Source organism: Protomyctophum bolini, assembly GCF_963924005.1.
Source record: "Protomyctophum bolini genome assembly, chromosome: 4".
In the NCBI taxonomy this organism is placed as follows: domain Eukaryota; kingdom Metazoa; phylum Chordata; class Actinopteri; order Myctophiformes; family Myctophidae; genus Protomyctophum; species Protomyctophum bolini.
In genome coordinates, this window is record NC_137865.1 from 20,319,324 (window position 1) to 20,334,156 (window position 14,833).

At 42.3% G+C, this 14,833-nt stretch overlaps 1 protein-coding gene across 5 annotated transcripts in view; it reads right to left on the reverse strand.

The window, feature by feature from the left end:
* Positions 1-425: 425 nt before the first annotated feature.
* Positions 426-14,833, reverse strand: part of kif21a (kinesin family member 21A) — an 81,539-nt gene continuing 67,131 nt past the window's right edge. For 4 of the 5 annotated variants that reach the window (XM_080761837.1, XM_080761836.1, XM_080761834.1 and 1 more), the window contains 12 exons: positions 14,237-14,257; positions 12,518-12,575; positions 12,228-12,282; positions 11,372-11,553; positions 10,515-10,643; positions 6,573-6,709; positions 6,071-6,245; positions 4,900-5,064; positions 4,474-4,591; positions 3,492-3,662; positions 2,738-2,937; positions 426-2,435 (listed from right to left, as the gene is read on the reverse strand). In XM_080761837.1, the coding sequence (XP_080617963.1) occupies positions 2,345-2,435; positions 2,738-2,937; positions 3,492-3,662; positions 4,474-4,591; positions 4,900-5,064; positions 6,071-6,245; positions 6,573-6,709; positions 10,515-10,643; positions 11,372-11,553; positions 12,228-12,282; positions 12,518-12,575; positions 14,237-14,257 (1,502 nt within the window). In that variant the 3' untranslated portion in view covers positions 426-2,344. The remainder of the gene's footprint in view (positions 2,436-2,737; positions 2,938-3,491; positions 3,663-4,473; positions 4,592-4,899; positions 5,065-6,070; positions 6,246-6,572; positions 6,710-10,514; positions 10,644-11,371; positions 11,554-12,227; positions 12,283-12,517; positions 12,576-14,236; positions 14,258-14,833) is intronic. The other variant, XM_080761835.1, reaches the window with a different exon arrangement.

Here is a 14,833-nt window from a genome sequence, read left to right on the forward strand (position 1 = left end):
AGTACCACTGCCATCATGTGGTCACTTACACTCATGGCCACAACCTCACAGCACAGTTATATGGATGCCACTTGAAAACAATGGTTCTCATTTGCCACTAAGTCTGTGATTAGATTATGATTTGGAGTGGAGTTGAATGTATCTACTTCGTGAGTTGATTTATGTAAGGAAGACACACAGGGAATAACACAGAATAGCAGCAATGGCACTACAGGTTCTGTTTAATGATTAAACTGGCTTCCATGAAACTAGGATTTGAAAATGCATTAAAAAAAGCAATTTCTGGCTTCTGGCTTTTCTCTGCAACACCAGAATTGACTGCAGATGCTTCTTAATATAAATTATAGTTACATCCCTTCCAATTTACTTCTATGCATGACTGACGGAACACAAGACGAAAGACAACACGGGTAATTCTGTTTTTGACAGATGACATTTATTTTCACCAGGCATCTGACATTAGAATCGCTACAGTCAACCATTTTGGAATAGCTGCTAAAACTCCAGTGGGAAAAGAGGGGAGGGTTCATCCTGAACACGTTGTATTAAGTACACCTCAACGATCAAAAAGACAAGAAGTAGGCCATTAAAACATCACCTGCTACCTCATGCAGGTCAGGTTTCATTTCAAATGCATCCGTCTCTGTCTCCGGACCTCTAGCTTCTCCTGCCAGACTGCCTCTAGGGTTGGTGGTCCCGTAAAACATTCAGTCACATTATACTTTTTCCAACGTTTGTTGAATACATATACAGTACATACTGTATTTAATGCCTCCGGTCGCCGTTCTACTGAACATTCAGAAGCGATGGCACACAATCTTTACAAATAGACCAGCTGAAGAGAGGGAGACCACTAGTAATTCACACACGGGGGGGAGGGGTCTCCCACCAGAACTGGGAGAAAGACAAGGGAGAAGAAATGAACACCAACCACATAGGCTACCACTCAAAGTTTGGCAGCGGTGGCTGGTGACTTTGACTAGCCAAATAGCCAAAACGCAGTCTCTTTTCTTATTCTGAAAAGACATTTGGCATGTACGTACAGTATAAGAGCAAAAGTGTTATGAAGTTACATTTCTTGCCGAGGGAAGACTGGCTTACAGCACAGGCAGAGTTCAAAGGCCCATCTTCTCAGAAAAGAAGATACAATTATATACAGTACATCACTACGATAACCAGGTGAACCTCACCTGGAGTCCATTGAGAAGCCCTCATCGTCGAGGTCTGAGGTGAACACACAACTTAGCAGCATTGGGTTTAGCTCTGAATCCAGTTGTGTGATTTGGGGGGTACATGTGAGAGTGAACAGTACATCGCTACACATAATGAAACAATGACAAAAAGTGGTTATCCTCACTTAAACACTGGTTTGCACATAAAGAGAATTTGTAAAGAACAAGAAGACAAGTAGTAGCAATACAGTAGTAGTGTAGGTATCATTCTTTTTCTTCTTTTTTATTTTTTACAAGTGCTAAAGTGTGAGTGGCTAATAGTGATGCGTGATTCACAAGTACAGAACCAGTACCAGTTAAAGACATTGTCACAATTTTGGTCGCCGATTTTAAGCAGCCGCTTGAACTTTAAGAAGAAAACACAAAGCGAGAGAGGACATTTTTTAAGGAGGAAGGGTGATTTCTCTTCTTTTTCTTTCTACATAAATAAAGCCACTTTGATATTTAATGGGGAAATGCCCAGGGGAAATTGATGCAGAGAACACAATCCTGGGGCTATCGAGGCCAGCTACTAACCCCGCTATCTCTGCAAAAAAGAAGGGGAAAAAAATCAACTATTAATTTCTCTTCCTTCTTGTGTGTTGATTCCTCTAAAAAACACCACAATTACCCTTTGAATTAGTATGGGCATATCGGTACGTATTAAGCTATATGCTAGCACAGAATAAGCTGAGCAGCAAATATAGCTTAATTATGTTAAAGTGTGTATGTGAGAGAGAGTGAGTGCACGTGAATTAGTCACGTCATATATTGTCTTGTGAGTGAAGGATATGCACGTGTGTGTGGCCTTGTTTGGATTCAGGATCCATGGCACGAACATTTGTATTAAGCAACAAACATGACAATGAGCGTTTACCTCCAAAAAGTCATGGATAGTAAATAATAATTCCCCTTATGGAGGAAAACCAGGCTTGTTTTACCTTATGCTAAAGTTAGGAGAGATTCCCCCTTTTAGTGTTTTCCTGTGCGCTCAGCCATGGAGTTAGCATCAGAAGGGTGTTGTAGTTAAAAGGTGCAGTGGGGAGGGGGAAAAGTGCAGGGCAGCTGCACCACAGGCCGCCGTCAAGATAGTGTCTTTTCAGTTTTGACCGGCAGGTGGGGGACGCCAGCGTTCAATTGCTGGCCACCTCATCCGCATGGTCAGTGCTGTCTAAGGTGCTTTCCAGTCCACCGCGGGCTCGCCAGATCTTCACTGTCCGGTCGCTGGATGGATGAAAGCAAAAAAAGAAAACCTCACGACTGAAAACGTCTGTATGACCAAGTCCTAATGAGTGATTTGTGAATTATTATAAAAATGCTAATGACAGAAACTGCAAGGTGGAAAACTGTATAATACAACAGCCATTTTCGTGCACACAATGAAAGAATAAATCAGTAAGTGGTTAAAGAATAAAGGTCCCTGCACACTGGACGCGTTTTCGGATTTCCGAAAAACGTGTCCAGTCTGCAACCACCTTTAAGACCAATCTTGGGCTTGCGTGTACTGTATGTGTGCATTGACTCACTCTGAGGCGGTGAACAGATGACTGCTGTTGGTGGAGATGCTGTTGATGGGACTCTCGTGGCCCTTCAGCTCCCCTAGCGTCCCCAGCGTGTCCGTGTGCCACAGCTTAAGAACCCCTGCCCTGCATCCACTCAGCAGGGCTGGAGAGCCGGGCACCACCCCCAGGGCACACACCCAGTCACGGTGGGCGTTGGGCACTTGCTGTTGCACAGGATATCATTATTATTTAACATTTTGAAACTTTTCCCCGTTTCTGTATTATTATGATAGCTACAGCGGAAAGGTGGATGGGGGGAGGTGCATGCTGTAAAACTATTATTTTCAAACTGTTATATCTCCAGGACATCCCAAATCTATTTGGTTGCGGACCACCACCTGGAAATATTTTATGCAGGGACCCCCCACAAAATATTTGTGGGAAAAAAAAAGTATAAAAATAAATAATCAAATAGCAGACCTACAAACTCACAGCGGGTTGCGAATCTCACGATGCAACGTGGCTATTAGTGTATAAGTACTGTAGCTTTACCATTTACACATAATCTCTGGTATCTCTCTATAGCTCCATATATAACCAACAGTATTGTCTAAAGTTCTCTAGACTTGAAATAATATTCCGTACCAAAATTGACCACATAAACTTCAGTTAAAATTGGCTAGCAAACTAAATTAAAGTTGCAGTTTCACGTGCTGTCTTATTCACTGTAACACAGAGAATGGTCTTTAATCATTTTTGTGTTAGAGCTGTGGTCTACCTGCAGCAGGTCTTTCCGGGACAGGTCCCATTTCTTGATGCCATTGTCTCTGGAGCCGCTGAATAGCACATCTCCCTGGACAACCAGGGACTCGATGCCATCGTAATGGGGAGGCTCAAAGTTGTGTGTGGGGACGACGCTGCCCAGAGAACCTTCACTCACATCAAACAGCTGCAACAGACAAAACATCAGGTGTCAAAAGCTACTCTCGCAGGCAGTCTTTAGTTTCGACCAGCAGTGTGACGCCCTTTTCAATCCTTATACTCCACCCACTTTCACTATTGTAGCATTACAAATTACAATTGGTTTTCCAAAACCCAGCTCAGTGAATGTCCCAGAATGTCTTAGCAAAGGCAGAACTAGTAATTCTATTTCTAATACTTAAATATAACAATTGGGAATGGTTCTGTGCTCTGTACCCTTTTGCTTCCTTCTTTGAATGTACTCGCTTGATAAACAGGTTTGTCTCAATTCAGATCTGCTCAGTCCATCAAAGCTTTTAAGTTGTTACTTAAGACTCAGTTATTGTCCCTGGCTAATGCTATCTCATCTTATTTATTCCACGTTTGTGCATGTGCATGCTTATGTGGGCACTGGGCAGTCATGTGTACAATGCTGTACAATGTTTGTTTTTATTTTAATTGATTTTAATTCTGAATATGTATGACCCTGACTCAATGAAACATTCGGAATGGGTGATGCCGGCCTGGGCTGGTAATGCAGCATGACAGTGTGTCGCAGGTTCGAGTCCCGATCCCAACAAACTTTGCTGTGTGTCTCCCCCCCCCCCATCTCTCTCTCCGTTTCACCTACTGTACAACTATCAATAAAGGCAAAAAAGCCACAAAAAATATTATATATATTTTTAAATGGAATGGGAGATGCCCACTTCATAAACCTGATAACATAATTATCCACACATACAGTACTGTATGTACTGTATACCAGTAGTTAGACATGTAGTAGACATTGGAACATGGACCTTGATGTAGTGGTCCTTGGAGCCGGTGATCACCAGGTCTTGGCCATTTCCTGTCTGGTCGACAGTCAGACACATGACGGGACCAATGTGACCCGTCAGCTTCCCTGTGGATGCAAACCTGTTGACCACATACAGCAGTTATTCCATGGTTAAAAACCTTTGACCACAAATTTGCAATCTAATGGTAATATTAAAATAAAAGGTGTAAAGGCAATATCTAATAATGGGGGGGGGGGGGTTTCTATATCACTGACAACTACTCCTTATAAGGTCATGTACATTTGCCCTCAATCAAATTTGACTCCCAAGGCAAAGAAAAAGGAAAATCCATCCTTCGAAACACTGAATATTCAGTAGGAGAGAGGTCCACAACCAACTACCGCCACGCGACAGCTACCAAATAATAATGTTTTGAACACACTGTACCTCCGGAGATCCCAGACCCGGACAGAGTTGCCCGCGGCAGCGTACAGGACCGTCCCGCTGGGGTTGAGGGCTATCTGGTAGATCTGGTTTTCTCCTGCAGGGATGGCAACCGTCCGGTTGGTGTTGGACGCACACATGTCTCCCATGCTGACCTGACCGGATGACCTGGAACATCAAGAAAACCATCCACACACACATGCACACACCACGAGAAGCAGAACAGAAGCTTGTGGATCTGTCCCCCTATTTTGGAGTGGTGCAGCCACTCCAAGGAACAGCAATTTGTGTCCATTTCCTTTTTCTGGTACCAACAGGTGACAAAGTGGTGCTGTTGAGCTTCATTCACACTGTGCACAGGTGCATGATGGGAAGCTGAGTTTGTAGTGTAACACAGTCCAGCACAGAGCACAGTGCAGTACAGACTATGGTGTAGCACATGCACAGGTGCATGATAAGAGGCAGTATAGTACAGCACAGTAGTCCGACAGCCAATAGTCCGACAACCAATAGTCTGACAGCAAATAGTCCGACAACCAATAGTCTGACAGCAAATAGTCAGACAACCAACAGTCCCAGGGATCCGCACGTAATTCCGACGGAGCATTAGTCCGACATGCGGGAACTGCTCGAACATGCGCTGCTCCCGTGCTTGCGGTTATGTTTAGGGTAGGGTTTGAGGTAGGTTGTCGTTTGTCGGACCAATGACTATTGGTGACTATAATCTAGCATTCTAGCTGATCTTGAGGGCTACAGCTAGAATGCTAGATTATAGTCACCAAGAATGTACACAGTTTTTAAATGTACACATTATTATTATCTTTTTAAAGAATACGTCGATTTTTTAGGTAGTTAAACAACTAGTCGACTACTAAACTAGGCAACTAGTCAACTAGTAAAAATCACTAGAAGTGAAAGCCCTAAGTCCCACTGTTCCAATAGTCCGACAACCCAACAGCACCACTCAGGTCAGACACTGGTGCAGACAACACCGTTGCACGATGGAGCAAAAGTAGCAAATCATTGCATTTCAAGCTTGTGGATCTGCTACTTTTGATGCGTTTGTGTGACGTAGTGTAGTATGATCAAATAGGGCGTCAATTTACAAAAATACACAAAAAGGTTACAATTTAAGAGGGCTCCGCACGATAGCAATGATATACACCACACTCACGTCAGGGTGCGGATGCACTTGGCGGAGTCTCGGATGTCCCAGACTTTGATGTAGGAGGTGGACACGGTGAAGACCAGGCTGGAGCTGTAGCGGACGGACACCACGTTGTTGGGATGACCTCCCAGAGACATGATCTCCTGTCCCGTCACCAGGTTCCACACCTTGCATGTACGATCTGCACACCGCCGGGAGAGATACACAATGACTAAATCATTCATCGACAGAATACATTTGTACTGGAAGGAATATTTGCTCAGACCAGCTCAGTGGCTGTGTGGTTAGCAGGGTGGTAATAGTAAAAAATAAATAAAACTAAAGCTAATGAAATAACTAAAGGTAGAATTTGGAAAAACACGTTAAATTAAAGGCAAACAATTCTTTTTAAAATAAACTGCTTTATGTATTTACAAAACTAAATGAAACAAAACCATAGAGAAAATGTCCTTCGTTTGAGTCTTTGTAAAAAAAAAGTCTGGTAATGGCTGGTTTTAGTCATTCTGACCTTTAGATCCAGTGAAGAGGAGGTCGTCGGTACAGTCCACACAGAGGACAGCCTTGCTGTGGCCCTCTGCTACATGGACACACTGCAATGTCCCTGATCGACTGCTCTTAGAGGATGGCACTGGGTTGATTACACCTCTGTGACACACACACACACACACACACACACACACACACACACACACACACACACACACACACACACACACAGTGAGTGAATAGTCATGAAAATAACAGTGTTGTGAAGATTAATAACCTTGGAAAACAAGAGTTAACACCACATAAATCAACAGCACACTCACAGTCAAGCAAACAATTTCACATGCATCCCACTGGGCCAGTTAGCAGCAGCATGCAGCAAATCATAAGAAAGACATGACTCAAACGGTGCACAGACGAGAAGGGCACAACGTGACGACGGACGTGAACAAAGCCACCACGATGAAAGACAAACACAGACACACAGAACCAACCCCCATTTGTGCCTCGAGGTCTGAGGAGCCTCAGCGATCCAGCCTACGATAGATTAACACAACCCAAGGAGAAAAGAGTCAAGACAGTCGAGACAGACGTCTTCATTGGAAACTAGTGACCGACTGGGAGTGGGAACACTTGTTCGATACCATGAAAGGCAGCTGGATCTATAAAAAGGTTGACTGATGTTGTCAGCACATCGGCTCATGGTGTCATTGAACTGTACAGTAATGAAGACATGGCTATTGACTGTTGCAGGGGCCGATAGCCTGGTAGGCGAAATTAAATTCCCTCCACATCACTTACACATGATCACAGGGGTGACATGACATTGTAATTGGCTAGCAAAATTAGTGGGAGGGGCCTATATTAGCGATTGCGGCAACCACACTATGCAAATCATTTTATTGCACCTTTCTAGTTGTCAATATAATCATCGGTGAGGATGATTAAAAGGACCATGCCAGTGTCAACCATTATCTATTGCCTTGTTTCTTTAAAAATATGTTTGAGTTTGCATGTTCTCCCCGTGTCCCCTAGGGTAGGTACCCTCACAAAAACATGAATAACGTGTTCCTTCCACGCGCTACGTCCGGCCGGGGAAACCCTCCCCTGTCAGGTGAAAAGAAGCAGCTTGGACTCCTCATGCATAGAAGGAAGCATGAGGTCAGTCCGCAGCGCCCCAGGTTGGCAGAGGAAGTGTAGCGCCCAGGATTACATTCGATAACACTGGGTGAAAAAATGGGTTACAAAATCGTGGGATAAAAAAAAAAAGATAGTTTGACAATATTTAATAGGGCTAAAACTAAGGACATTTTCTCTATAATTTCTACCGTGTCTAGTCTTAGTCAATGGGCTGCAAGGCGAAGCACCGGTATAGTCTGTGTAAGGGGAAGTCAGTAGTAAAATAAATACTTTAGAAGGTTACATAGGACTCGCAATTCACTTTCAGGTGCGATATTGTAGGTTGTGATGAGAGCTGGGAAACCACACCTTGTGAATACGCTCTCCACAATCACCTCCAGTTTGTGCCACACGGTTAAACAACAAATGTATACTTGGGGATGGCGTAGGGAACGGAGCAGAGGAGCCGGTGGAGGCGTCCATTCATCCTGGAGGGGGAATAAAGTGTCCCGCAGTCTTTAGTTTGACACATAGAATGACTGCAGCTCTCCCTGGCTTAGCTATCATTCGCTATCTCTTTCTTAAACCCTTTCCTTATCTTTCACTTTAGTTGCGATTACATTTATTTATTGTAATAATGCAATATAGGCAACTGTCTTTGAGGTAAATGTATTCTGTAGTACAGTAGTACTTATCTCTCTTTCCTAATCCTATCTAATTTTCTCTAATCTACAGATTATGTATAAATGATAAATCATGATGTCAAAACTAACACTAAACTACAGTATTAAGCACATAATACATCTCAGCTATTGCATTATGCAGCTCTTCTGACATCTAGTTTATTCATGTCACCTACTCTTAACCAGTACAGCCACATTGCATCAGACATTCAGGGTCTGTGACATATTATATCCCGATAAGGAGACATCCAATGTCGTCGTGTTACCTTGGGGATTAGAAAGCCAATTTGGACAAGTTGCCTGCACAGTCTGACGTATGATGGCAGTGCAATGTGCTGCACTGCATGTAGTAGAACTACACTGAAAACTGTATAGTCTCTCAAGCCTATGTCAGCCTAACATCAATCTCACTTCTCTCTCCCTCTACTCCTTACTCATTCTGCAGAGTGTCCGCAGTGCAGCCCCGATACAGACGTTTAAACACGTTGGGGTGTTTACGGGGGCGGGCGCTAGAGGACGGGGGGTAGAGCGGACAGGTCTTGGCATCTAAAGGGGACAGACTGAAAAGGTACAGTAGAGAGTAATCCTCCATTCATGCTGGTTGTAAAGTCCACCCTCTGCTCACAACGTATCGCTGTCGGGCAGAAACATCATATATCTCCATATGTCGTTGCTGTCGAGGCAGAAAGCCCTTATCTCCATATTCTACCATTTTGTGTCATTACGTAAATGAATGACATACCTGATCATACTACAGCATCACACAAATTATCAAAGTATCAGATCTGCAAACGTGGTGCAAAGCGACGAGTTTTGACTTGGTAGAGCTGCTACTTTTGCCATTTTTGAATCTGAATCCTGAACAGGATTCAGGACATAAGATTTCCATCTGACAGAGACGATATGAACGGATTACGTTTTTTTTTCTTTTTCGTAAATGAACGCCCCACACAGTGTCCTGCAAAAGTTGCAAAAATAACAGATCTACAAGCGTTTTGACATGTTGTGAGCTTGTAGACCGGCTATTTTCATCATGCATTCTTCAATCTTTCAGCTTCTATAAATCAAGGCATTCCTCAATACTTGACAAACAAGTCAATTTCCTAAATCGAGTAAAAACTAAACTGAAATCAAACGCCAAAGTGAAAAACTGAATCTTATTCCCAAGCAGAGGAGAGAAGCTCACTCAGGGTTTTTGGCAATCGCAGAAAATTAGTACCACATTTGTCAGGAAGTGTAAAGATAGCAATGTCTTCAATATACAGGTATGATACCTTATATTGTTTTGTTTATATTATTGACTGAGTAGTTAAATAACAAGTTCAACACTGAATTTATGCCTTAAAATTCCATGAATAAAACAGGCTGACTGGAATTTTCTCTAACCTCAATAATCAGGCTACAGCAAGACATTCTTAACCACCGTTGAGGAATATTATCCAAAGACATTGATTTAGGGAACAAACTGTAACAGATCATACCTTTGTGAACATAATGCAATCAGAAGTCCATTCATTCCTAAAGGGAAACTCTGTAATGTGTACTCAAATCAGTTGCTTGACTGTTAATTAACGATTAACCAAATAAAAAGGTAGGGATTTTCGTTGTTAAAATAAGTGTTAAATAGCTGAATTATTTCGATAGTAATCATTGCTAGTGTTTGTTCAGTAACAGGAATCTCCCGTCTCTTTATTAAAGAGGTTCTCAATGTTATCCAATGAGGATAGAGAACTCAGACAAGATGTATGGCAATGAAGTGCTTTAACCTTTTAACCAAAAATCTTACCCGGCCTAAAAAAACCTTACCCTTAAATGTTATGAACCAAACCAAATGGACCTGAATCCATTTTGTTTAAAATAAAAGGTTTGGTTGAAAAGAAAAGGTTTGCGAATCACTGGTCTATATACTGTACAGTACAGTACACTGACTACAGTATGTAGCCACTGGAACAATTACTTAAAATTCAGTGTAGAACTTGACAGACACACCAGGCACAGCAGAATTACTGATTTAGTTGACACACACACCATGCTTTTCTGAAGCAGGTAAACCCAGAGGAAGAGTCATTAGTGGAGTTGGAAGAAGGATACAGTAACAGTAAACAGTATGCGACTTGTTGGCTTCTCACAGCCTCACAATGTGGGACAAACTGCCTCCTTACTGTTTCATCTCCTTGACCTTGGAGCGGTCAGACACCGCTTGTGCCTTCTCATAGGTCTTCCTGCGAGAGAGCGGGGAAGGTTCCGGAACCCGCTTTTCGGAAGCTGCAGTTGAAGTTCTGGAAGCGGAACTGCCGTGTTTCGCGAGTTTGTTAGCGTTAGCCACGGAACGAACGACACAAGGACACCAAAAACATACATAACATAAGAATGATGTGAAGCCAAAAAGAAAATAACAATGCAATAATGAACAGCATGCAGTACACATAGAAACAACGTTACCTGACATTTTATATAGTCCCCAAAACAGTGGCTCTTCTTTCATCAAATTGAATAATTGTATTACTGTTGGACAGTGTGCATCATTCACGCTACACAGTGTCCGCCCCAAATCACTGCCTAGTTTTACTGCGAACACGCTGTCAGCCAAGTTACTCTTGCAAACAGTTACAGCAGTTTACATTTTGAAGCGCAGCCTTCTGCAAGGTATTTTAAAGCCATAATTGGTAAGAAGTTGAGCTTTTAGTGCATATGAATGAATACAATGCAATTAATAACATGAAAGAAGGAATAAGTTGCACGCTACTGCAGTGAAAAGAAAGGAAAGAATTTTGCGATTAAATAGTTATTTCCTACAACATGCCCACGACTAAGACTAAGACTAATTTCAGTTGTCTTGGTTAGGAAATTATTTAACATACAGGAGGGCTAAAGGACAATGTCAGGCAAAATTGTACAGTGATATAACGTAGAAAAAATAATATATATAAAAAAACTAAACAATATCAACGTGCAGGAACAACAGCAGCGGCAGCAACAGCAGCTTGCAGAGTGAGCGAAGCGTCAGGCCTGGACTTACATGCTGCCCATTTTAGAGGAAAAGCCAGGGGAGTGAGCAGTGAGATCCCTGTCGGCACATCCGTCAGGTGTTTCAGCCAGTGGCAACATGAGGGGGCTGGAGAAGTCAGTGGTGGGGGTGTCAGGGGCCGAGTCACTGTTAGCATAAAGCAACTCCATCTGGGTGGTGGTCCTTCTACGGGCCTGTAGCGGAATTCAATTCAATTACAATTTAGGCATTTTAGCAGGTGCCAGAGCGACTTACGTACAATAAGCAAGGTAATCGCATACATAGAATGCAATGAGACAATGTAGCGCCACAAGAAACTAGGATCCCAGGTGAACCAAGAACCCAACGTCAGTCTAAATCTAAACAATATATCAGAATAACAATCTGTACATTGAAACTATAGCATACCAGGTAAACAATAAACCTAGCATACGTTTAAATAACAACATAGCATACGTGCAAATAATATCTAAATGACATTCAATCTTAACATTGTGGAAAACAAGAGCGACAAAGACATGTCTGCATAGTATAGCCAATTAGCCATATATCTTGGTCTTTCACTAGCATCAATCAAGACAGGAATACAAGTGTGATTGAGAGATAAATCATAAATAGTCTGTCGGGTGGAAACCTCATTTACAAAACCAATACTTCTCACTCAGAAAATGGAAAACTGTGTTCCATGGATCCAATAGTTGTTACAAGCTTTTACTGTATATCAAATTCAGACACAACCACTTTCACTTCAAATAAAATGCTGATCTACAAACTCACAATGCGTCACAATGTCACACATTGTAAGCTTGCAGACCTGCGTCAGAAAAGCTGACATGATGCAAGCAAGACAATTCCAAAACTGGCATACCTTATTCCTCGATTTGGACTCGCCACAGAGTTTCATGAGGTCGGATGCCAATGTACTGGATAAAATAGAACATTTGATACATGAACACTACTGCAATACTGTACAATACAAAGGCATTTAGCAGATGACAACAATGTGCAAAGAGATATGACCCCTAGTCAACCAACTGGGTAAGTGGCCAAGCAAAAACAGTCCTTAGCCAACAAATATGTGCTAGAAACTAAAGTAACTTGGATACAATATAATACAACACAAATTCCCCTAACCATTAGATGGTGCTGTGTACTTACTTTCCATCAGCAGACGGGCTCTGGGCAGACTCATCACTGCTGCTGTCATCTCCATTTTCTGACAAACCAGAATGGAAAAAAATATTAAAGCTAATGAACACTCCTTGGGTGTGAAGTGACTGAAATGACAATGCTCTGAACTGATACTCAACTATTTAATGTCCAAATAACCCGTGGGTTCCAGAAACCCACAGGGTTCCTTAGGGGCTTCTAAATGAACCCTACCAGGTCTGTAAATCTGAGGGAGTACAAATGGAACCAAACTTGTGTACGCATTTATACACTCTCAGAGTTATGGGTTGTCCTTGAAATAAAATAACCGGGGTACTAAAAGGCTATGAGCTTTTCATCAATTAATGTTTATGGTGCTTTTCCACAGAATGGTACCGACCCAATTCAACTCGACTCTGCTCGCTTTACTTTAGCATAGCTAAATAGCGTGGGAAAGTGCTAAACTATTCTTTAGTTGAAGCTAATGTTAATGTTGTGTGGAAACTATCTCTTTCTCACCTGTACAGTTCAACAAAAACAGTTTAATAATATTTGATGCGAGAAATGAGCGTCTCAGTTGCTTAAAACTGATTAATTACCATTTACAACAGCTAGTTTAAGTTTGTTAACACAACAGTATTCAGGAGCTTCTGTGCAGTACAGGGGGAGTCCATGTGATGCAATGGTGCAATCACACTAGTGAGTGATCATTCTCTCTAACCAACCAGCAGTCTGCAGTGTTTACACGTCACCTCAGGATGACGTGACGATACAAAAAATAAAGCTACCAGAAAAACAAAAGAAGCTAGTAGAGTCGAGCCGAGCCAGTAGCACCATGTAATGGAAATGCGCCATTAGTTTTAGTTGATCTAAAATGAATGTTGGTAAAGATGAACGAGAGAACTCAGAGAAGCAAATGGTAAAACAATGCCAGCTGTAGCGCCATGCCTTTTCATCCATAAAATGATAAAAGCACGGTCCTTCATCCTCTCGCTGCTTTCAACGGTGTACCAAAACAGGAGAGAATAGGAGGTTCACAGGTCTAGAGACAGGTCAGTTGGGGAATGGGTTATAAAAGTGTGTGACTGTGTGTGTGTGTGTGTGTGTGTGTGTGTGTGTGTGTGTGTGTGTGTGTGTGTGTGTGTGTGGTCACTGTGGTGTGTGTGTGTGTGTGTGTGAGAGAGAGAGAGTAGGGGATGAATAAGCCCAGTATGATATGATATCATACAAGACAAAGAAGGGTCAAAGGGATTGTTAGCCCGTTGTTCCCAGGAGGTCTGAGAGGAATAAAACAAAAACTGTGTTTTAGAGTTCCTGCAGGAAGGTTCCGGAGGTTCTGGAGTTAGCTGGGAAGTGCTAAAGCATGGTGGCTGTAGCACATGGTGAGCTAGAAGGATGTGTGGAGAAAAGGGGAGAGGAAGAAAAAGAAGAATGCCTAATTTCTGCTCAGTTGTATAATAGGCGACAAGCTTGCACAACGCACTTTGAGCTTGTAGACTGGCTATGTCCGGCACGCGGTGACACGGCCTTACAACGGAAGTATAAATCAGGAAGAAGAGGGGTAAAGGGGTGGGGCAGACAAATGGAGGGAAGCCTGGTTGCATCGCACCTCATGCACCTGCATATGTTATGTTGTTTAGTTAGTTCCACAGTGTGGGGAGAGAGAGGGCGAGGCCACCATGCATTGGTAAACACATAGAATAGGAGTCTAATGTATTTTCCACTTACCAGCTGGGATGTTACCTAGCTCTGGAAAACAGAAAAGAATCAAGGCCACATGGGGAAACAAACACAAAATCAAAAACACATTCCCCCAGCGTAAAAAAAGAAAAGAAAAAAAGATTAAACAAACACAAGATAAACAGCTACTTTAACTGGACAGAGGCTGGCATAAAATACCACAAAATAGAATATATTGGCCTGATAAATTAATAAAAATACTTTCAAGGAACAGTCCGGTTCATGGGTTGAATATTAGTTCCATACCAAAACAAATACAAATTTAGTGGGACATTTAATACCAGCATCTCTTCAGTGAGAGGCCAACAGGCAAATGGCAGCTAAATAGGCCCAGTCATGCACTAAACCAAACTAGCCACACAGCCCTGGTTCTGGAAGCACAAATTCTTGGCTGGAATACCTGAAAAATGTCAACTGTCGTTTGATTAATATAGGTCAAATTCCTGATAGATGAATGGAGGTGTCATATGAATTTCTGTTTCTGTGTTGTCTGCTCAGTATTGTACAAGGGTGTTTCTGGGTGGACCACTTAAGGGTTTCAAGTGGAAACCTCATGTCTAAAACTGTTACTTTTCAGGATTCAAA